This window comes from Penicillium daleae (assembly GCF_028827525.1).
Source record: "Penicillium daleae strain IBT 16125 chromosome Unknown utg000002l_segment0_segment0, whole genome shotgun sequence".
Taxonomy (NCBI): Eukaryota; Fungi; Ascomycota; class Eurotiomycetes; order Eurotiales; family Aspergillaceae; genus Penicillium; species Penicillium daleae.
Window position 1 is genome coordinate 2,090,619 of NW_026623150.1, and position 22,811 is coordinate 2,113,429.

The following is a 22,811-nucleotide window of genomic DNA, read 5'->3' on the forward strand; positions in this document are numbered from 1 at the left end:
GCTGATCTTGATTTTCCCAATTTCTTGATTCCCCCCGACATATTCGGGTTCTTGTGGTCTTACCAACTTGGCAACCCCGGCCAACCCGTCCACCCACCGCGAGGTCCATCCAACTGGACCTCGATACGAACGCTCGAACTGAGGAATTAAATTCCCAACTCAGTTCTATATCGGTCCTTCCAATTGTTGGTGATCACCACCATGTCCACAGAGCAATCGGGAATGCCCAAAGACGAAGCGCCCGTGGAGGTGGTTGGGTCTAGACGTGCCTCTGCCGCCAGACGGTCGCGTCGGAAGAAGGACGACGACAATAATACCACCACCTCCACCACTAATACTCCCGACACGCGAGCCAAGAAGAAGGAGGACAAGGAGAAGGAGAAAGAAAAGGAAAAACCTACTCGTGCGCCTCGTCGTCCCCGCGAAAAGTCCTCCGCAACAGCTGCTTCTCGGAAGAAGCCCAAGTTGGAGCAATCGGGCGACGAGGCCGCGGCCCTTGCTACTAGTACTCCTGCTGCTGCTGCTGCTTCCACACCTACGCCCACGCCCGCAGCTGCTCCTCCTTCAGCTCCCACTCCTCCGGCACCAACTCCTCCAGCTCCTCCGGCCGATCCCACTCCTCCTCCGCAGGCAGCTCCTACCCCTCCGGCACCAACTCCTCCAGCTCCTCCGGCCGATCCCACTCCTCCTCCGCAGGCAGCTCCTACCCCTCCTCAGCCGACACCCACTCCATCATACAAACAAAGTCCGCGCCCTTCACCCCCGGACCCGCGATATACAATTACACAAGACTACCCGTCGCGTCCACAGTCGCAGCCTCCCCCCTCCAGCCGACCCAGGCACCACCTGCGCCAGCACCAGCTCCAGCGCCCGCTCCTCCACGAACAAGTGGCCGCAATTTCGACCCTATTCGCTCCGCGTTTGATAATCCCTCGCCAGCGCCCGTTTATAGTCCTCCGCCGACTCTTTCGCCGCGAAACAGCTATCGCGCGAGTGCTTCGCCGGCGATCTCCAGCATCATCGACCCGCCTGGTCAAACACAACCCTCATATGCCCCGCTGCCGCGATCTTCCTCTGCCCATGTCTCGGCCGTCTCCTCACCGGCGCCGCCTCCTATGGCGCATACGCCGACGCATCATACCCTAGCTCCCTCGCCAATCCCCGCCTCTCCCTCCCACGGAGCTGTTCACACGCCCCAACAACAGCTACATACCACCTCCCACTATACTCCGTATAGCGAGCAGCGGCCAAATCATTCTCAACCACCTCAGCTCGAGCTTTCGCCGCCGGCCCTACAACAACCGCAACCGCAATCTAATGCCCAACCTCAACGGCCCGCGGAACCTCCAGCTCAAGCTGCCACACCTCAGCGCCTGCTCCAGCAACCAGACGCTATGGACATTGACTCGAAGGAACCAACGGCATCAACGAAGAAAGAAAAAGGCACAACCACCGCCCCTTCTTCGAAAGCTCCCTCTCCCAAGCCCGCTCGTGCAGCCAAAGAAGCACCCAAGATCCCACAAGGATCAGGGCTTATCACAAATGCGCTCTTCGGCGGTGTTGATGAATCGTCCAAGTCCGATGCGCGCAGTGTGCCGAATATCATCGTTCATGTGCCCCTGCAAAAAGGGGAACCAGATCGTGAATTTTGCGCAGCTGGCGGAAGAGCAGTACGGTTTCGCAGCACTGCACCCACGCTTGGCCGCGCACAAGGACCGTCTTGCGCGCGTCGCCGCTGCCGGTGCAGCACTCGAGCGAAACGATAAAGGCCTTAAGGGCATCTCGGCCGGCGAAAGCGCAGACGAGGATCTGAGTCTTGATGTCGATCGTGACAGCGATTTAGATGGCGATGTCTCCATGGGCGGTGCGGGCACCGGCACCAACGGCGTTCAGTCGGAGGCTAGTGAGGGGAAGAAGAAGCGCCGAAAGAAGGTTGAGGAGTATGATCGTGACGACCCATTCGTCGATGACAGCGAGATGGCATGGCAGGAGCAGGCGGCCGCCAGTAAAGACGGATTCTTTGTGTATAGTGGTCCACTCGTGCCGGAGGGCGAGAAGGTTCAGGTAGAGCGGTACGTACTTTATTTCTCGTATGCGATCTTGAGCGTGTATACTAATATCTCCTCCAGTGCTGACGGTACAATCAAACGCGGTCGTGGCCGTGGCCGAGGAACAGGCCGAGCTCGCTCCCTCGCTTCCCACCCCCACGTCCCAATCGCCGCTGCAGTCCCCATCTCTCAGGAAACCGGTCTCCCTTTGCGCGGCCCTGGCTCACGAGGCGGAGTTTCACGCCGCGGTCGCGGGGCAAAGAAAGCAGACGCCTCGGATAAACACACCGATCGCGCTGGCACATCGGCCTCCACATCCCATGAAGGCCGTGGTGGACGTGGCGGTGGCTCTGCAGGTCGAGGCGGTTCGTCCTCGCGTGGCGGGAAGAGCTCCATGATGTCGGTGCTGGACATCGCACCTGCTCCGGGGCCACAGGGCCATGCGGGGAATCTTGCACCAGCACCAGGTCCGAGTCCGCTTGCCGGGCCGGACCTAGTTATGAAATGAGCTGAGTACGTGTGTGGAGTGTTAATGAGTTGATTCGTGTTATTTTCGTGGTTTGGTTGGGGTTATAAGGTGTCGGGCGTGTATCATGTTACTTTTCACTTCTATTATTGCCATCTGGTGTCTCACTTCCTTTGCTACTTTACTTTGTTGTACTGGCTGGTTGGGCGTACCCTGTGATGATATACTTTTGTCTTGCTTCGAATTATTTTTTTTTTGGTCTCTGAGATGGTCTGATTACCCTGGTGAAGAGTGATGGGTGATGGGTGATGGGTGAAGGGGCTATTGGGTTGCATTTTATTTGCGGTTGTATCTATATGAGGATTTTCTCATACTTGCATTCAATGTCTTATGCTTGATGATTTGGTGGAACCTTTGTAGATGGACCTACGTATCTGGATAAGGCTAGGGTGGACCTGTGTAGACGTAGCTCGCAGTATCTTCCAGCTTCGTTTCTAGGGAAAAGCTACTGACTGTTATACGACAACCAGCCTACTACACAGAGCAAGCATGCTAATTAAACTCTGGGTATCAAATGTGATCTGTTCAACCGCGCACAGTCATGACAGACCAACTAAACTGAATCGTGTAATCTCCAGTGATTCCGAGTAATAGAATAATCGAGCACGTTTATGGCACATCTCCAAGTCTTCACCCACAGGTCTGTGATAGTGCAGCATAATCAAAATCAAAAATAAGCACTCGTCCTGAAGCGGAACTAATACACACAGTTGATTCCGAGACAAGATGTGAGCTCCTCGGAGCTGCTCGATACTCTGGCGGCAACCATAGCAGGCATTCCGAGTTCCAAGTGATGCATCTACCATCATCACTGATGCGAAGGCCTTGAGAATTGGAGATCGTGTACCAAGCTGGCCTATCAATATAAAATGAACTTGAAACGGAAGTGCCATCAGCAAATCTGAGATTTGGATTGCCGAATAAGAAACCTCTCACTCCGACTCTCCGGGGAGTCGTGAAAGTCTGTATGCATTTTCCGCTGCCGATATCCCATATTTGCATAGTACAATCGATAGTACCATCGCCTGAACCTGCTGCGAAGAGTCTGAGATCATTTGAGAACATAAAGGAGGATGGATTGCTTTTCAGGCTATGGACGGTCTGAATACATCGTCCATTTCGAGTGTCCCATATCATTATGTCGTAAGGCCTTTTCCTTTTAGCTGCGGCTAGGAGCCTGGAATCATGAGAAAGATACAGATCGCTCCTGTCACCATGGGTGTCAAATTCACGTGAGCGTTGTCTGCTAGTAGCATCCCATATCCTGATGGTTTTATCATCTGAAGCAGAGGCAAGGAATTTGGAATCGTGTGAGAAGGCCACCGATTGCACGGTAGATTGATGGCCTTTGAAAGTCTGGAGGCACTGGCCGCTGCGAACGTCCCATAACTTGACAGTACTATCAGCTGAGCCTGAGGCAAGAAGCTTTGAATCATGGGAAAAGGTGACGGAAAGGGCATCGCTGCTTAGATTCTTGACGCATGTCCAGCTGCTAGTCTCCCACAGCTTGACGCTACCGTCCAAAGAGCCTGAGGCGAGGAGCTGGGAATCATGGGAGAAGGAGAGTGAGGAGGCATTATCCAGACGCATGTCAATAGTCCAAAGGCATCTTCCACTATTCACGTCCCAGATCTTCATGGTTTCGTCGTTTGAAGTCGATACCAGAAGCCGAGAATCGTGAGATAAGGTGACTGCCCGGACTATAGCTTGATGTCCTTCTAGACTCCTTATACATTGTCCATTGTTAATATTCCAAAGCTTTATAATGCCCGTGGCTGAGCCAGACGCAAGGAGATCGGAATCGTGAACGAAGGTAACGGAGGTAAACCAGCTATTATCACCTTCGATCGTCATGACAGGCTGTCCATTACTCGTATCCCACAACCTGATGGTAGAAAACGAAGGCGAGGCGAGCAGCTTTGAATTTTGCAAAAAACTGACAGAATCGACAGGACCTCTATGCTCGTCAATGGTAGTTAGGCATTGCCCACTACTAGCATCCCATATCTTGACGGTGCGATCGCTGGAAGCCGACGCAAGGAGCTTTGAATCATGAGAGAAACAAACCGAGTGAACATCATCCCCGTGTCCTTCGAGGGTCTGTAAGCATGGACTCCACTGATCTTCCATTTGTGACTTGAAAGTTACCCAGGTTGGTTGCTGTTCTTCATATTGGATTCTTGTTATGCTCTCCACAGGGCTGAATATCAACGCGGATGCATACACTTGGAGTGGCCAATCCCTAATTGCTGGTTGGTGGTATAGAGCAAATCGGCAGGCATCTTGAATCCTATCGACCAATTTTGCATGTTGTATCTCGAACTAAGCATTACACGCAATATACTTTAGCGAATTCGAAATAGACAATGCTCGTCTTCACGTTAGTGGGTGTATGTACGTACCTTGATCCAATGCTCGAGTCTTAACATTGAAGCTAACCCCTCTGATAAGCTTCTCAATAAGCTGATAGCTTCAAGCCAATAAAGGTAGTTCTTGCGAAAGAATGTATCGACTAGGCCGCCTTCCTCAAGGTCGTCTGGTACATTCGCGCCAACTTGACGAGAGCCCATCTGAAGATGGTCGACCCAGTAAAGACAGGCATACTGAATTGCGGCTAGTGGTTCAGGATCCGGGGGCTTGACTCGCTCGATGGGGTATCCGGGATATACTAGCCCATAAATGTCACGCCGAAGCGTCCTATTCATGGCTTCTAACGACTTTGAGAAAATTGAATGATGCACGAATACCTCTCCGTGGGGAAAGATCTCGCGGACTGCTTCTCGACGAAGAAAGTCTTTGGCAGACTGATGAACTAAAAAGATTGTAGATCCACGAAGCGTAAGAAAGGAGCCACAGAGCCGTATGATCTCTTCAAGGTCCGAAAGCTCGATGTCGTCCGGAAAGTCGATGTAAGAACCTAGCTCGTCCAATGTAATAGGACGATAGACTGTCGTGCTGACGCCAAGTATGGACTTGCAGAGTTCCGCATCCTCGCTTTCGCCTATCTGATCCAACATTCGCTGATAGAGCTGATCAAGGCCAGCAGGAAATTCTTTCAACTTCCTTTGAACAGCTCTCCTTGAAACGTTGAATTTGGCGAGTTCCTCGCAGACCAGGGCTACCCAGAGGAAAGTACCATGTGCATTCGCTAATAAATGCTCTGTAACAGCGTCTCGGATATCATCAGAGTAATTCTTTTTGCTCTTCAAGGTCTGAACTTTGTAGTGGATAAAGGAAGCAACGGCCTTGGAGACGGAAGCTTCATTGAGCTCGAGCCAGAGCCTCTCTTTTCGCGGTGCTGTCTCAAGGGTCTGTTCGATGGATGGCCAGTTGCGGCTTGAGACGAGCCATTTGACATGTGGATAAAACGATGATTTCTCAACAATGAAATCAAGAAGACGACTCAACCCTGCAGTGCATTCATCAAGGGCGTCGATTATCAAGTAGGTCGTCTGGAGCAATGGGTCCTGGAGGATACTTGTCAGGATCCCTAGGAGTGCCTCCCAGGCATTCGCATCCTTAAACACCTTTTCCCCGGCCTTGTCATACTCGCGCCGCACATGGGAGACCAGAGCCGGGTGTTGATCAACCAACATGAAGATTAAACCGCGAAGAACAGCTGTGGCATGATTAATCCGAGCGTCTGTTGCCTGGCAGAAGAAGAAGATGACAGTGGTGTCCGAAGTCGGGGCAGACTTGGTTAGTTCGTTGATAAGCCCACACAGGAGCATAGTTTTGCCCTTCCCAGGATCACCTTTGATCCAAAGAAGTTGACTTTCTTGATCATGGCACCACCGTTTGAATTCTGCATTGTCGAAGACCCAGTTATATGCGTCTTCTAACAATCCGCCCTTAGCTGTCTCGATCCGGCTTTTATCACGGCGAGGATCAGTCGCATGTAAGGCCTGAAGACATTTTCGATTTTCTGATGCCTCAGAATGATCTAAAATAACTTTAGTGAGCCCATATACAGAGGGGTGGCTTGCGCAGGCTTACCGGCTTGGGGATGGAAGTTGATAGTGCCAGTGTTTTTCGTTATCTGGAGTCCCGAGTTGAAGTCACCAAAGGATGAGACGAGTGCTCGATCCACCGGGCTATTTTCGAGTGGCCTATTTTTGTGGATAGCATCCATTAGGTCATGCGTCCTTCACTGAGTCACACACTGGGTGATTCTCTTTCAATCTCGAATCGATTTCGTGCTGCTAAATTTTGTTCGAGACAACGACTCTATCAAAGGGCTGGAAGGCTGATGGACAGCATGACCCCCACCCACCCCCGCCATCAGGTGACTGCTGCGGAGGTATACATAGCGACCTGGGTCAGATGCATCAATGACCCCTGATTTTATAGTAGCAGAACTGATAAATATGCCAGAGATACCTATACGGACCATCCAAGTCACCAGCCGCTTATCAATCCAGGCATCTGACATAAAAGCGTGGACATAGGAATTCATAGGGTAAGAGTAAGCTCAGTTTGATCAACCATGGAAAGCTGTACGATTGGAATAGCTCTAATGCCTGTAAATCAGTTAATATAGAAATTCCGTAATTGTTGACGAATAGTGCATACGACCCAAGCTGCCATACACCTTCACAGATTGTCTTGCAATCTCTAGAAGAGCGGTGTAATGATAGCGTGTGGATAGCCAGCCTATACAACGCGTACGTAAGATTCGCGATGATTAGATTTTAGTTGAACAAAGCTCAAACAGGCGTCTAAGGTAGCCATTTTCGGCAGCCGATTTACCATCAATTAGCGTTATGGTGTAATATCATCAACAACTTGCATTTATGTACGCCGGTTCATGCAGAAACATATCTGAGCAAGATAGGAGCAGAAAGAAATGAAGTAGAGTAGTAAGAAAGGGAAATGGAAAGAGAGCACAGTTATGGTTGGAGTTTCCAGAAAAGGAATCAAATCAAATCGATGAGAAAGGAAAAATGTCCATGTGAGGGGGAATAGAAACGAAACAGGCAATGAAATTTGCAGGAAAGAAAATGAGATGAGGTCCAAAGTTGGAGGTTGGGAATCGGAATGTGTTGAGCCTGCGCCTGTCCGTACTTTCCAAGCAAAGTCCTGGCTGGGATAGGCAGAGATGGAGAAACCAAGGTGGGTAAAGTCAGAACAGAAAAAATCTTATCTTGAGACAAATCAAAGGGGGAGATAGCCTAGATAGGGCCACCGACGCAAAAAAATCATGTGCATATGCAAACCACATCTGATCAGATCATCGCCATAAGAATTTCGTTTCGAAGGATGACATGTCGGCATCATCATGTTGAGGTTGACTTCGGTCCCGTCTCAAGACGAAGGCGTTTGACCGGGGTAGCTGCGCCAGCTTCCACCAGCAGGTACAGGTGGAGGGGGAGGGGCTTGAGAGGGGGAGGGGGAGGGGCGTGTGAAGGTGGAGGCGCGGCTCGGATAGGCAAGGTAGTTGAGGTCAGGTTAGTGCGAGACTTGGTATTGTGCGAGCTCACGGAGCGCGGACTCATGAATGGACGCGATGGAGCCTCGATGGCGGAAACGGGATCGCCAAGATGGCGCATTGGGCGACGGCCGTATCGGGACTCGTCGTCCTTGGTTTCGAGGGAGAGGTGCTCCAGAGATGGTGGTGGAGGGACTGCGTGGAGCGGGAGTTGGAATTGGAGTAATAGTAGTGAGCCTGAGGCTGGGAGCCGTAGTGGCGGTTTGGCGTAGGGAAGTCGTTGGCGATATTCAGTGGGATTTCGCCAGAGGAGGGATGGTATGGCGATTGCGCTTGCGGGGTGCGCGAAGATTTGCTGATCGGTGCGGGTTTGGGGGCCGGTGCAGGAGGTGCCGCCATAGGCGCTGGTGATGAGGAATTTGATACTGAATTGGTGGTGTCTTTGAGTGACTTGGGAGCTGGAGGTGCCAGGTAGGACTTGCGGTTATGTCGCTCCATCATGCTGATGGCCCATTCTTGCAGGTCCACGGGTGTGCGTTTGGCTGCTTGCAAGAACGCATCCTTGTCCTGTATTAAGTGGAAGATGTTAGTACGAGAATCTTTTTGAGGGCGTGTTGCATGCACGTACGTAGAGCTCCCGTGGTGTCGGCCGTTCCTCGGGCTTCTTGAGCAGACATTTGCCGACAAAGTCATGTAGAATAGGCGGGAAAGCGTCGCTCTTAGGCAGCTTGGGAGCGGATTCGTGGACGATCTGCTGAAGAAGATCCAAAATTCCCATAGGACCAGCACTAGCCCGGTCTCCTGCAGCAGAGTCGGAAGTGTCGAATGGGAACCGTCCCACAGCCAACTCCATAACCGTCAAACCCACACTCCACACATCCGAACGGACCGTATAGGCACCTCCCTGGATTCGCTCAGGGGCCATGTATGTGGAGGTACCGACAAAGGTATCAGCGATGGAGTTGACCGTCTCGCTTGCGACACCGAAATCGCAAAGTTTGATTTGACCGCGCGAGTTGACCACGACGTTTGACGGCTTGATATCGCGGTGCATAATGCGATGGGTTTCATAGAGGTAGCAAAGACCAGCAAGCACCGACTCGGTGATCTTTCCTAAGACGTCCACTCGGATGGGGCCAAAGTCCTTGGATATGCGATCCAGAGATCTAAACGAGTGTATATCGTGTCAGTCACTCAAGTTCCCACCCTCGTTCACTTTCTCCGACCTACCCGCAATCCATGTATTCCATGCACAAGACAATGTCTCCAGCCTCGTTCTGAAAGGCACCGTAGAATGTGACAATATTTGGCGAATTGCATTCGTGTCCTACTCGGAGCTCTCGTAGGATCTGTTTCCGCACGTTCTCTTTGGCGTCGACGCGGATGACCTGTATCGGATTAGTACCAGGCCTTCAACAGGGACTCATATTGGAAGAAGATTGATAATACGCACCTTTCGAGCCATCACAACTTTTGTCGATGCGTGCATCACTTTGGAAACTGTGCCGCCATTACCAGCGCCGAGCTCCTTCAGTGTCACCAGGTCCTCACTCCGCAGATCCAACCGGAATTCCAGCCCAATCTCCAAGGTATCGGTGCGGTTGCCGTCGACATTTCCAATGGCGCCTGGGACCTGAGCATCGCCATCGGAAGGGTTGGCAGACGCTTTGGGGGCCGCATTGAGGGCAAGGCCTTTGACGTTCTTTCGTTTCAACGTCCGAGCCTTGAACTGATCCGCCATGGCGCTGAGACGGGGGGAAAGATGCCGCGGGGTTTCAGGAATCTGGGACAGGACGGAGGTCGGAGGAGAGTATCAAGTAACAAAGAAAGGGGGAAAGAAGCGACAAAGCAGCCGACAAGACGCAAGACCAGGGCCGGGCGAGCACGCTGATGGGAGAAGAAAGAAGCGCGAAGCTAAGCGGCGGGGAACCCGATATCACCTTGCGATGTGTGCTTGGCGGCGCTGATTGGGCCTTGCGGGCGCATCGACTGGACCAACAACAACCGAAGGATGCCGGTCGGCGGCAAAAGGAAAGCGATTAAGGGGGTGGTGAAGAGATGTTGGGCATGAAGATTCAGGGGGTGGTGAATGATCAGAAGAAGTAAAAAGATGGGAATGGTTGTTGGTGTCTCTACTCTTACTGAAACACAGGTGTTGCTGCTTCTCCACTACTCTTTACCGCATAGGACTCTGGAGGAAAATCCCTCGCCAGAGAATCTGCTTTATCTGGATTTTCTTGGGTGAATTTAGGTTGTTCGGGGATATCATGAGTTTGATTCTGTCAATATCATGAAAGGTTTACTTCTTGGGAAATGACCAGTCGAGGATGGTGAAGTGAGCCTTTTCTGTGAGGCCATAGTTGATGTCATCACGTGATCTTTATTCACCAGCCACATCATTCATCAGCCACCCAAGGCAGCTCCCACCAGCCAATCACCGCCACCGCGTCCTCCCTCGCCGACAGTCGTGGTCCGGTCCTTTCTTCTCTTGCTCGACTCTCTGTCCTCCCAAAATTCAACCTTTTCTCTATCTCACTGAGTCGGGCACTGCCGGGTGTTAGATCTGCCATCCATTGCAAATCTCTCCCTTCCCTCCCCGCAGGCCCAGTTCTTTACACTCCGCCGAGCTGAAGGACCTTTCCGATCAGCCACGATGAGTCTCCGCGACCTGGTCGAGGGTGAGGCCATGCTGGATGATGAGGAGAATGAGGGGGAGGTCTCCGAGAACTATGACGAGGATCGCCGCGACGGACCCAGCGCTGAACGCCACTATGACGATTCGAGCGAAGAAGATGAGGACGAGGACGACGATGAAGACGCCGCGCGCGCAGTAAGTATCGCCTGTGTCTCTGGGCTAGTAACTTTGGGCGCAACTGACTTATGGTCAACAATTATAGGTTCGCGAAGGTTTCATCGTCGACGAAGATGAAGAGATCGAGGAGCGCACCAAGCGCAGGTCGGAGAAGAAACGGCCACGTGCTCGCGAAGAAGAACACCTTGATGAGGAAGATCTGGAACTGATTGGCGAGCATGTCCCCGGTCTGAGCCGGGGCGCCACATCTGATGTACGAGACCTGAACTTTTCTATTGTCATTGGATTACCTCCTGTCACGAATTGGCGGTCATCCGCACCGAGCGGATGGCCTTTGACGACTATGGATACATTTACTAACGATGATTCGGCGCATATAGCAATCCAAATTCAAGCGCCTCAAGCGAGGTCGAGATCGCGACCACCGCGGACCGTCCCAGGGTATCGATGACATGTTCAACTCTGATGAGGAGGAGGAAGCGGCGCCGCAATACAGCCGACCCAGCCACCGCGGCGGTCGTAGGCACGATGAGATGGATGATTTCATTGAGGAAGACACATTCTCTGACGAGGAGGCACTACGTGAACGCGATGATCTTGAAGTTGCAGCACCCGTCCGAGCAACTGTGCCGGGTCTAGGAGCCACAGAGGCAGCGGGTCTGGATGAAAATGCCGTGGAAGATTTACGAGCCGCCTTCGGTGATGGCGAGGACTACCGGTTTGCTTTGGACATTGAAGAGCAGGAAGATGAAGACAAGCTTGACGAGGACCGCCATCTTGATCTGAAGGACATCTTCGAGCCGTCCCAGTTGGCGGAGAAGATGTTGACGGAGGACGACAACCAGATCCGCCTTCGGGATGAGCCTGAGCGCCACCAGATTGCCCGTGAACCGTATCGCCACGTAACATTGACAGATGATCAATTCCGCGAGGAAGCCATGTGGATTTCCCAACTCATGTTGCTCAAGAAGCGCATCGACCCGGAGTTGCACGAGCCATTCCAGCGGTCAGTGGCCAAGATGCTCGAATTCTTAATCACGGATGACTATGAAGTTCCTTTCATCTTTCAACATCGCAAGGACTACATGATCCACGCAGTCAAGGAGCCAGTCAACGGGGCCAATCCGGACGACGAGTCTGCACAGTACAATATTCGCGCCGAGAAACTCTTGAATATGACCGATCTGTGGGATATTTTCGAATATGACCTCAAGTTCCGTGCGCTGGTTGACAAGCGCAACACCATTCAAAAGTCTTACGACAGTCTACAAAGTCTCTTCGGCATCAATGACGCCATTGTGGAGGACCTATTGGTTGCAGCAACAACCATGGAGGAGCTTCAGGATGTACAGGACTACATTCATTTCCAATATGCTTCTCAACTTCGTGATCTTTCCACAGTCAATGGTGAAACCAACGGAGAAACACAGCGACGCAAGGCCACCAGCAAAACCTTCTTCGAACGCGTGCGGAATGGAAAGGCATATAGTCTTGTCCGCGCTTTCGGTCTCACTGCGGATGCATTTGCCCAGAATGCGTCCAAGGAAGGCCGCCGACAATATACCGAAGACTCCAGTGAGCGACCCGAGGAGCTGGCTGATCAGTTTGTGGACACCGACTTCTCCAACTCCGACCAGGTCCTCAAGGCTGCCAAGTCTATGTTTGCTGAGGAACTCGTGTTGAGCCCCAAGATGCGCAAGGTGATCCGACAAGCATATTACATGAATGGTGTTGTCGACTGCTTCCGCACTGAAAAGGGTTTGCGCCGAATCGATGAGCAACACCCATACTATGAATTCAAGTACTTGCGGAACCAGCAACTCAGCGACATCGCTCGTCGCCCTGAGATGTTCCTACGAATGCTCAAGGCTGAAGAGGAGAACCTGGTGGAAGTGAAGGTTCGCTTTGAGAATTTCGACCAGTTCAAGCAACGCATGTATGCCGATATTGAGTCTGATAATTACTCGGAAGTTGCAGACGCGTGGAACCGGCTCCGTCGCGACGTGGTGGATCTAGCACTTGGCAAACTGGAGCGGTTGATCAATCGCAGCGTGAAGGAGAACATTCGACAGGAGTGCGAGAACCATGTAGCCAAGGAGTGCCGCGAGGCTTTCTCGCAGCGATTGGACCAGGCTCCTTACAAGCCCAAGGGAATGGTCCTGGGCACAGTACCACGGGCTCTCACACTGTCCATTGGAACTGGCGTTATTGGCCGAGACCCGATTCACTGGGCCTACATTGAGGAGGATGGTCGTGTTCTTGAAAATGGAAAGTTTATGGATCTTTCTGTGGGAGACCAGTCCCGCGGCATTAAAGATGGCGCGGATGTACCTGCTCTCTTGGATTTGATTGATCGCCGCAAGCCCGACGTTCTCGGTGTTTCCGGTATGACGCCGGAAACTCGGCGGCTCTACAAGACTTTGACCGACTTCGTTGACTTGAAGGACGTTCGTGGAGCCCCATACGCTGATGATCGCGACGAGGAGGTAAGCGATCGTCTTGAGACCGTCATTGTCAACGATGAGGTTGCTCGTTTGTACCACAACAGTCCTCGCGCCCAGAATGACAACCCCGGTTTCGGACCTTTGACCCATTACTGCGTGGCGCTGGGTCGGTATCTGCAGAGCCCTCTCAAGGAGTATGCTGCCTTGGGCCGCGACATTGTTTCTATCCAATTCAAGCCTGGTCAGCAGCTGGTATCTCAGGAGCTGCTGATCAAGCAGCTCGAGACTGCCTTGGTAGATATGGTCAACTTGGTCGGTGTGGATCTGAATGAGGCCGTCAATGACCCCCTGACCGCGAATCTCGTGCCATACGTCTGTGGTCTTGGCGAGCGAAAGGCAGCCCACCTGCTGAAGATTGTGAACATGAACGGCGGCGTTGTAAACAACCGTCAGGAACTGTTGGGCTTCAACGTACAGTACCCGGCCATGTCCCCTCAAGTATGGAGCAACTGCGCCAGTTTCCTCTTCCTTGATTTCGAGAGCGTTGACCCGGATGCGGATCCGCTGGACAACACCCGTGTGCATCCTGAAGACTACGATATCGCTCGCAAAATGGCAGCTGATGCTCTCGAGCTAGACGAGGAGGATATCAAGGCTGAGACCGATGAGAACGGTGCCGGTGCCATCGTGCGCAAGCTGTTCCGTGACGACCAGCAAGACCGTGTCAACGATTTGATCTTGGAAGAGTATGCCGAGCAGCTGGAGAAGAACCTCAACCAGCGCAAGCGCGCCACCCTGGAGACGATCCGTGCGGAATTGCAACAGCCTTACGAGGAGCTCCGTAAGCAGTTTGTGTTCCTTGGCACCGATGAAGTCTTCACCATGTTGACCGGCGAGACACCCGAGTCTCTCAGGGCCGGCATGGTGGTCCCCATTGCGCTCAAGCGGGTGTTTGAGGACCATATCGATGCAAAGCTGGACTGCGGAATCGATGCGCTGGTCGCAGAGACCGAACTCGGATTGCCCTACGACATTCCCGTGCGGAACGTCTTCTCGCCACACCAGACGGTACCCGCCAAAATCATATTCCTGAACCGCAAGGGCTTCACCTGCAATGTTTCTCTACGTGAGGACCAGGTCAGCAATCCCATTCGCAATGTCCCCGACCATGGCTTCGGCGACTGGGACGAGGTGCAGGAGCGCAAGGACCGAGAGTCCCTGCAAGAGAAGGAGCAGCAGGGCGGACAGGCAATGCGTGTGATCAAGCACCCACTCTTCAAGCCATTCAACTCCACCCAGGCGGAGGAGTATTTGGGTTCTCGCAGCCGTGGTGATGTGGTCATCCGTCCTTCGTCCCGAGGCCATGACCACCTTGCTGTTACCTGGAAGGTGGCACAGGGTGTGTATCAGCATATCGATGTTCTCGAGCTGGACAAGGAGAATGAGTTCTCCGTTGGTCGTGTGTTGCGCATCGGCGGCAAGTACAGCTACAGTGATCTCGATGACCTCATTGTCAACCATGTCAAGGCGATGGCCAAGAAGGTGGACGAGATGGTGCTGAACGAGAAGTATAAGGAGGGCAGCAAGGCTGAGACTGGTGAGTTTTCTTTTTTTTCCCCTTCAACTGCTTCAAGTCTGCCCATATTAATCATTTCCAGACCAATGGCTCGAGACTTATACCAAGGCCAACCCTCGTCGCTCGGCGTATGCTTTCTGCATCAATCCCAAATACCCCGGCTACTTCTTCCTTTGTTTCAAGGCGGGTGAGCAGTCGCGTCTCCAGAACTGGCCCGTCAAGGTGATTCCTCAGGGCTACGAGTTGCAGAAGAACCCGTACCCGGACATGCAGGCCCTGTGCAATGGGTTCAAGTTGATGTTCAGCAACATGCAACGCAACCGGAGGTAAGCGAGGAACCAGACCGCCTGTACAGTGTACTATTTCAATTTCAATTTTTTTTTCAATGGTTCCTTTGTCTGTTCGGGGTTGGATTTCTAAAAGGAAAAAGCGCTTTGAGGAAAGAAACAAAACACCAGATGGGCATATTTGCATTATTTTTTTCGATCAATCACTTGATCATTTGAATGTCTCCCTTTGCCTCTTCCCACTTCATCATTTTCCCCTTTTTTTTTCTCTCTCTTTTGCCTTTAATCTGATACACCTTCTGGTCGTTTGGGGGGGGAGCACTGGGCATTTCTGTAACCATTAGGCAGCTTGACCAAATAACAGCATTTTCGCATGGGGGTATTTGCCGAGTTTATATACAGAGAGTAGACATATAACTGAGAAGTGGGATTAGCATGAAGTATAGCGAATGTGTTTTTCTATATAGTCACCTCCAGTCAACAACAGTCGTTCGTGGTAGGACAAGAGACTACTAGGAACTAGCGCGGGGCCTCCCATGGAACTCTGCCGGGGAAGCATAAGCACGACGATCCTCGCGTTCAAAAGACCAAGACAAGGAGTACATGTGAACGCTCGGCCTCGGGACTGGCCCATTTGAACCGTTCCGCCCAGCCCCGAAGAGAACAACATGTTGACTTCGATGGTGATGTATTCATGTTCTTCGTCCCGTCGTTTCTGATGTGAATATTTTGTCGTCTGTTTGTATTCAGTCGTTAGTATAGGCCCTTGTTTAGCATTCTTATTTCGGAGTACTGTCCTGTCCCTGTCCTGTCCCTGTCCTGCCTTTGTCCGCCTCAGCATTGCTCCACTGCCCCTCTCAGCCCCAACTCCACCGGATTGCGACGGCTGTTCCTCGCGGAGCTCACAACTGTTACATTCCCCTCTCTTCAGTCTGCGCAATCATGGCGGCAATGGAGGAGCTGGAGATCCATAGCAAGGTAAGGAGCAATCGCAACCAGCTCTTGAATCTCAGCGCAAGCTAATCAACTCTACCATCTCGCCAGTCGTACTTCGTACGATGGATCAACGTCGGCGCCAACCACACCATCTCCTGGAGTATTCAGCCGCACAAGAAGTCGGTGAACTTTGGAATCTTCAAGCACCCCGGCCAGTCCAGTCTGAGCTCCCATCTGCCCGCCTCCGACTCCCACAGCACCGATTCGACCGAGAACCTACCCGCCACGGCCGCCAACGCGGGCACCTCCCGGAACCAACAGTCCACCGTCATCGAGAAGCTCACGGCTATTGGTCTCAAGTCGATCAAGTGGATTGGCAAGTGTGAGGCAGATCGCATCTCTCAGGGCACCTACGATGTGCCAGCCAGTGAGGCGGGCAATTACGCGCTGGTTTTCGACAATACCTTCTCCAAACAAATCTCCAAGACGGTCACTCTCGTGCTCCTGACCTACCCAACTGGTCTACACCCCCATGGATCCGCGCCGCCGTCCATCGCACGCTCCCACGCGGGCGGCTCCTCCGATTCCCTGCCCCAGCCCCGAACGCGCCGGCGCGGAAACAGCAAATCCACCCTGAGCGCGCAGGTGTCGGACTCGTCGGTGCACACGGGATTGCTGCAGAAGCGTCGGCGGAAGAGACACCAGGGCTGGGCGCGTCGTTTCTTCTCGCTGGACTTTACCTCGTCGACGCTGTCGTATTACCATGACCCGAACTCGTCCACGCTGCGCGGTGCTATTCCACTCTCGTTGGCGGCGGTGGCTACCAACGAAAAGTCGCGCGAGATTTCGATCGATTCAGGCACAGAGATTTGGCATCTCCGCGCAAGTAACGATCAAGACTTTCTGTCTTGGAGGCGCGCGCTGGAAAGAGCTTCGTCAAAGGACTCGCCGAACCAGAATGAACTCCATGTTGTAGGAAGGCCACCGCAGCTTCGCCTGACGACGCCGGGACACCCTTCGCCAGAGGAAGAGGCTGAGTGGGCGCATGTTGAGAAGCTGGTCAGCAAGGTCTCCGGTTCGCGAGATGCGGTGCGCCGTCTAGCTAGGGATACCGACCCCAAGTATCTGGTGTCTCCGGCCCCGTCGCCCATCGAACCGCCGGGTGGTCGTTCCCCGAGTCCCGGTCCTGCTGCCCATGATGCGCCAAGCGCAGATCCCAAGCGGTCATTCTGGAAGCGCAAGACCAGTGGGAGCTCGCAAACTAACTCCAAACGGCCGCCCGGTCCTGAACAGACCAACTCCAGCTCGTCCCAGTTGGTTGTGCCAAAGCCAAACGGAAATGGTAGACCTGCAAGCATTGCCAGTCATGCTGATGGCATGGATGAGATTCATGATAACCTGATGGCTGTGCTGCGTGATCTTGACCATGCGGTCTCGGAGTTCTCGACGCTGATCGCTGAGAGTAAACACCGCCGACACCCGCCGCGGTCTGCCATCGTTCCTCGGAAGAGTATGGAGTCAGATATCTCGCAAGAATTCTTTGATGCAACGGATGGAGGCGCGGCGTCTCCGCTGTTGACTATCCAAGATAGCGACAACGAAGATGCTGCGGATGCTGCCGAGAACGTTGAAGATGATGCACCTTCAGACAGCGAAGATGAGACTGAGGCTACAACTCCGCACGACACCAGCAGTGCCTCTCCCTTGTTCCCAGCCCGTCCGAAATCCCTCGCGCCATTACCTCTTGACAAGATTCGTCGACGTCAGAACATCACAGCGCCAACGGTTCTTCCTCCCAGTTTGATCGGGTTCCTACGCAAAAACGTCGGCAAGGACTTGTCTACGATATCCATGCCCGTCTCTGCCAACGAGCCTCTGTCCTTACTCCAGCGTGCTGCAGAGATCATGGAATACTCTTCACTCCTCGACCAAGCAGCCCAAGCCTCTGACCCCGTCGAACGTCTCATGTACGTAACCGCATTTGCCCTCTCCTCGCTATCCAGCAACCGTGTCCGCGAACGCTCCATCCGCAAACCATTCAACCCCATGCTCGGCGAGACCTACGAGCTCATCCGTGAAGACCAAGGCTTCCGCTTCATCGCAGAGAAGGTCTCCCACCGACCTGTCCAACTCGCCTACCAAGCCGACAGTCGCGAATGGAGCCTAGCACAATCGCCCATGCCCAGCCAGAAATTCTGGGGCAAGTCCGCTGAAATCACGACCGAGGGCCGCGTGCGGATCACCCTACACGCCACCGGCGAGCGCTTCAGCTGGACACCCGCAACCTCCTTCCTACGCAACATCATCGCCGGCGAGAAATACGTCGAGCCTGTCGGTGAATTGGCCGTTTCCAACGAGTCCACCGGCCACCGCTCCATCTCCACCTTCAAGTCCGGCGGTATGTTCTCCGGTCGCAGCGAAGAAGTTACCACCCGCGCCATCGACTCGTACAATCAACCCATCTCCCTGGGCCTAGCGGGTACATGGCCCGCCTCTCTCAGTCTCACCCGCGACGGCAGTCCCTCCGGCAAACCTATCTGGACCGCCGGCCCCCTCGTCCCCAGCGCCCCCAAGCACTACGGCCTAACAGCCTTTGCCGTAGCCCTGAATGAAATCACATCTATCGAAGAAGGTCGTCTACCCGTGACAGATTCCCGACTGAGACCTGACCAGCGCGCGCTGGAGGAGGGTGACCTCGATCGCGCGGAGGAAGTCAAAGTCCAGCTTGAGGAGGGTCAGCGTGCGCGTAGGCGCGAGATGGAAGCCGCGGGTGAGAATTGGACGCCGAGGTGGTTTACGCGGGTGAGTGAGGATTCGGATGGGGAGGTTGTGTGGCGGTTGAAGGGTGGGAAGGATGGGTATTGGGATGAGAGGGCGAAGGGGGGTTGGACGGGTGTTGTGCCTGTTTTTGAGGATTAAGATGGGAGGTTGGATATGTGTGTGTGTGTGTTTCTCTTGCGTTCCATTTTTCGTTTTCATTTTCTTTATTCCCCCTCCCATTTGGATCGGATGGGTTTGTTTTTCGTTGAGGGGGAGAGGAGGACTTGTACAGAAGCTTGGTTTCTGGGTGTCTTCTTTGGAAAGTGGCCTTCTATTGAGGGAAGGTGGAGGTTAGAAGTGTGTTTGGCGCTAGCTGGACTTGTTCTAGAGTATAGTGATGGTTACATAGAATATATCTCTCCACTTGATCAGTCTTTTAAGGTTCTACCAGGGCGGTCCCTTTGGTTTACTATGATAGACTTGTTATCTTTGGAACAGCCCAGCTCAAATGGCTCATTCCAGTATCCTACTCATGGTCTCTCATCTTTCGAGGGAAGCAGTCATTACCTTAGCAGTGACGAGACTTTCAAGATAGCACATAAACTTCTTTTCCATGCTTTCTCGCCATGCGTATGCTATCACTACTCTCATTCAACTTTCATTCAATAAATCACCCCTACTAAACTCCAGCTACAGACTACATAAATAAATCAAGCCATTCCCTACCTACTTTCACTTCCAAGCTTATTTTTATCCCACTCTCACAAAATAGCTCGATCATAACGATATATTGCAATATATCACACAAAACGCACCAAAAAACAAAACCAAGCTCCTTGCAAGATTCGAACTTGCGTTTTGGGAAGACTTCAAGGAGAAAAAGGGAAATATTCAATTTTCAAAATCCCACGTGATAACCAACTACACGAAAGGAGCGACTTGGACGTTGTCGGTGGTGGAATAGCTTCATCTGTTATGGTGGTCTGCAGAACTAGAGTAACGTGACGTGATATGTCTATTTTAGGCGTTGCTGGAATTGAAATTTTTATTTGGTAGAAGAAGGTGAGACAAATGGAAGCAAGAGTTACAGTACTTAGTCCTAAAGGCCCATAAGTGGGACTAGTAACTGGTGTCTTATTTATTATGTTGTGTGGTACTACTAATCCAAAAGTGAAAAAAAGACCCAAAAAAAAAAGGAATGAAATCAGCTCCATCCAGGGTTCGAACCTGGGACTTGAGAAGATCTGATGCTACCCGATGATCGGGTGTAATCAAAATCTCACGTGCTAGACCACTACACTAATAGAGCGCTGATTGGGTGACATGAGGATCCGTTGAACTATAGCCGCCTTCGTCGCTGGTTTTGGTGTACAGTAGGATAGTAGGCTAAGTGTAAGTCTGGTGGTGGAACTTTACTTATACCCTACTAAGGAGGATGGGGGTTATTACCAGGGGTTTACTACTGTTTTCGGGTGGGTCGTTAAAAGTATTAGTTTTTCTTTATGATCAGGGATGGATTCAGGATGCCATGAGAGGTGAATCAGATGCTTCTCGGTCAATATATATCTGGGCGTGTCGAATCGTGACACGACGTCAACAGACGTAGACGTACTCCAGCTTCTTTTCCAAAACGCAACGGTTTCCGCAAAGAAAAGCCAAATGATAAGATTCATTGCTTATTTTCAACTGAATTTCACAATTCGAACACAGGAGGGAATGTTGATTTCCCAATAATGATCATTGCATCGTATACTGCCATCTCCATAAACAGAGCTCCGAATCTCAGCATCACTGTAACCAAAAGCAAACATAATCACTTGAATCGAGCTCCACAAGTCTTCGCAGACAGGGGAGGCCACTGTATGTAACACATGTATGGGATTTCCCTGTGCAGAGTAGAGATAGACATGCCGTAAACCAGTATCAAAAGAGCCAGAACGAACACACTCTTCATCCCCCACGCAGAACACATCTAGACCCGACCTTTACTCCATATCCGCATCGTCACTATCAGAATGTGCAGCCCAGCGCTTCGAGTTGCGCATCCTTGCTGCCTTCCTGGCCGTCTGACGATCATCCGACCCGCCTGCCTGGGCCAGACGCATCATGACCGGCAGATTATCCAGCACAGCTCGATTACCCTGGAAGTAATGCTCGGCAAAGCCACCTTGTAGGATCCGGCGCAGGGACTGCAGTCGCACCCACTTCCACCATCGGTCAATGCTCATGATGCCATGGCGGCCGATCTTGACCGTTAACGTGCTGCCGTAGCGTCGGTTGGTATCCTGGTCGATGGCCATGTTGTACCGCGGCCCGCGACGAGGGTTCTCGACCGTGGTCAGAATCGAGGCAAAGTTACCGTGGAGCGACTTCTTCTCTCGCTTGCTGATGCGCTTTGAGTGCACGGTCGCTAGGCTGGCGAGCTGGCGCTCCAACTCGGGTGTGTTGTGGTATGCATTGTACCGTTTAATCAGCTTGGGTCCGCTGGTGGGATCGTCATGAACCTGTTCATCGGTCTCGTCCTCTTCTTCACTATCATCATCATCGTCATCCTCTTGAGGCGTGTAGCTTTTCTCATAGAGGAGGGCAATGTTCTCGCCCGCGGCGATCTGAACACCCGAGTCGCTACTGTTGAGCTGGTCGATGAATATCTGGACCGCGTCCTCACTTTCACTTTCAAAGTCATCGACCTCCGAGAGAAGGAAGCCCCAGACATGCAGGGCGGCGGTGACGCTGGTTGGGTCGTCGGCAGCGTCGATGGACTGACCGTCCGAAGCAATGATGTCCAGAAGGAAGGTCATCTGCTCGAGAATACCCTCCTCACCTGCGCCGCCGAAATTCGTGCATGCACCGAGACAATATATCGCAGCCGCCTTGACCGCATTAGAAGTCGAGTCGCGGATGAAGCGGGTAAGCAGAGGCTCGGCATTCTCATAGATCTTATCGTCACACGAGGTAATCACCAGCAACTCAATAGCACGAAGGGCCAAGGTCGTCTCGCGGGTGCTAGACTCGCTGCGAATGCTCCTTGCAAATGCACCCAGCAAATCGGTGATGTGCGGGCGAGTCTCTTCCTCTGCATAGTGATATTTGGTCAAGCGGCAGAATGCAGCGAGTGCCTCTTCACGGCCCTGCACGCTGCTTCTCTTGCGATCAAGAATCTCCGCCATACGGTCGGCCAGCTCCTGCGGCCAGTCGTCATTTTCAGTCTCCGGATTCTCGTCGTCTAGAGAGCCGATACTATAGTTTGGGAGTGGTCAGTGCCAGGTCGATCAGAAAAAATGCGACATCGGTGACATCATCCCGCCACGGGTGGGACCCATGAGGGATGGACTTGGAATGCACAGAAAAGGGAAAGCGAGGCATAAATGAAGCTCATTGGAGATGAAATGGGCATAATTAACACTCACCTTAGAGCAGTATCATCAGAGAGGAAGCCCGCGTCCTCATCGTCGGAGGCCTGGCGACTCGCATTTCGCGAGGACTGGCGAGAGTTCTGCTTGGAGCTTGCGCGGGAGTTGGTGCGGGAAGCCTCCCGAGAAGCAGCCTTCCGCGAGACGGTCTTGCCGCTCTCGAAAATTTGGCGACGAAGATCAGGCATGGTGAAAGAGAGAGATGAGAGGGAGTGACCGGTGAGTTGTGAGAAGTGGAGAGAGAGATAGAGAAAAGACCGAGGGCTTGAGCCTCGAGCTCGAGAGTAGGGAAAAAGAGAAAAGGTCAGAGAGGATGAAATCAGGTGGCGAATTTATCCTATTGGAATGGAGCTATGGCGAAGCGAAATCTGGCGATGGAGAGCGTAAGATAGCACATCGTCTTGCAGGAGAAACATATGGTGGTCTCGAGGGATGAGAGAGGGTGTGAAGGGAAGGAAAGGAAAGGGCGAAAGAAAGAGGAAAGATCCAAGGCCCAAGGCAGAGCAGATCAGCCTGTCTGGAGAGAGAGAGAGCGACTCTGCCAATAATGGACGGGATGATTAATGGATGAGAGAGTTGAC

At 52.5% G+C, this 22,811-nt stretch overlaps 6 protein-coding genes across 6 annotated transcripts; 3 read left to right on the top strand and 3 right to left on the bottom strand.

Moving 5' to 3' along the window:
* Positions 1 to 201: 201 nt before the first annotated feature.
* N7458_001771 (uncharacterized protein) lies at positions 202 to 2,556 on the top strand (the record flags this gene model as incomplete). The annotated part of the gene is made up of 4 exons (XM_056905154.1): positions 202 to 745; positions 811 to 1,607; positions 1,657 to 2,072; positions 2,130 to 2,556. The coding sequence occupies 4 exons, from the start codon at positions 202 to 204 to the stop codon at positions 2,554 to 2,556; spliced, it is 2,184 nt and encodes a 727-aa protein (XP_056769261.1).
* A 648-nt stretch (positions 2,557 to 3,204) lies between these two features.
* N7458_001772 (uncharacterized protein) lies at positions 3,205 to 6,706 on the bottom strand (the record flags this gene model as incomplete). The annotated part of the gene is made up of 3 exons (XM_056905155.1): positions 3,205 to 4,896; positions 4,977 to 6,517; positions 6,571 to 6,706. 3 exons carry the CDS (start codon positions 6,704 to 6,706, stop codon positions 3,205 to 3,207), a joined length of 3,369 nt encoding a protein of 1,122 aa, XP_056769262.1.
* Positions 6,707 to 7,850: 1,144 nt separating this feature from the next.
* On the bottom strand, positions 7,851 to 9,743 carry ste7 (MAP kinase kinase Ste7; the record flags this gene model as incomplete). The annotated part of the gene is given in 5 exon segments (XM_056905156.1): positions 7,851 to 8,442; positions 8,454 to 8,569; positions 8,631 to 9,168; positions 9,233 to 9,390; positions 9,456 to 9,743. The coding sequence occupies 5 exon segments, from the start codon at positions 9,741 to 9,743 to the stop codon at positions 7,851 to 7,853; spliced, it is 1,692 nt and encodes a 563-aa protein (XP_056769263.1).
* Positions 9,744 to 10,655: 912 nt separating this feature from the next.
* On the top strand, positions 10,656 to 15,164 carry spt6 (chromatin-remodeling histone chaperone SPT6; the record flags this gene model as incomplete). Its single annotated transcript, XM_056905157.1, has 4 exons — positions 10,656 to 10,832; positions 10,900 to 11,067; positions 11,195 to 14,855; positions 14,917 to 15,164. 4 exons carry the CDS (start codon positions 10,656 to 10,658, stop codon positions 15,162 to 15,164), a joined length of 4,254 nt encoding a protein of 1,417 aa, XP_056769264.1.
* Positions 15,165 to 16,063: 899 nt separating this feature from the next.
* N7458_001775 (oxysterol-binding protein related protein OSH3) lies at positions 16,064 to 18,976 on the top strand (the record flags this gene model as incomplete). The annotated part of the gene is made up of 2 exons (XM_056905158.1): positions 16,064 to 16,099; positions 16,166 to 18,976. The coding sequence occupies 2 exons, from the start codon at positions 16,064 to 16,066 to the stop codon at positions 18,974 to 18,976; spliced, it is 2,847 nt and encodes a 948-aa protein (XP_056769265.1).
* Positions 18,977 to 20,802: 1,826 nt separating this feature from the next.
* Positions 20,803 to 22,418, bottom strand: N7458_001776 (IFRD domain-containing protein; the record flags this gene model as incomplete). The annotated part of the gene is made up of 2 exons (XM_056905159.1): positions 20,803 to 22,057; positions 22,228 to 22,418. The coding sequence occupies 2 exons, from the start codon at positions 22,416 to 22,418 to the stop codon at positions 20,803 to 20,805; spliced, it is 1,446 nt and encodes a 481-aa protein (XP_056769266.1).
* Between the last annotated feature and the right edge of the window lie 393 nt (positions 22,419 to 22,811).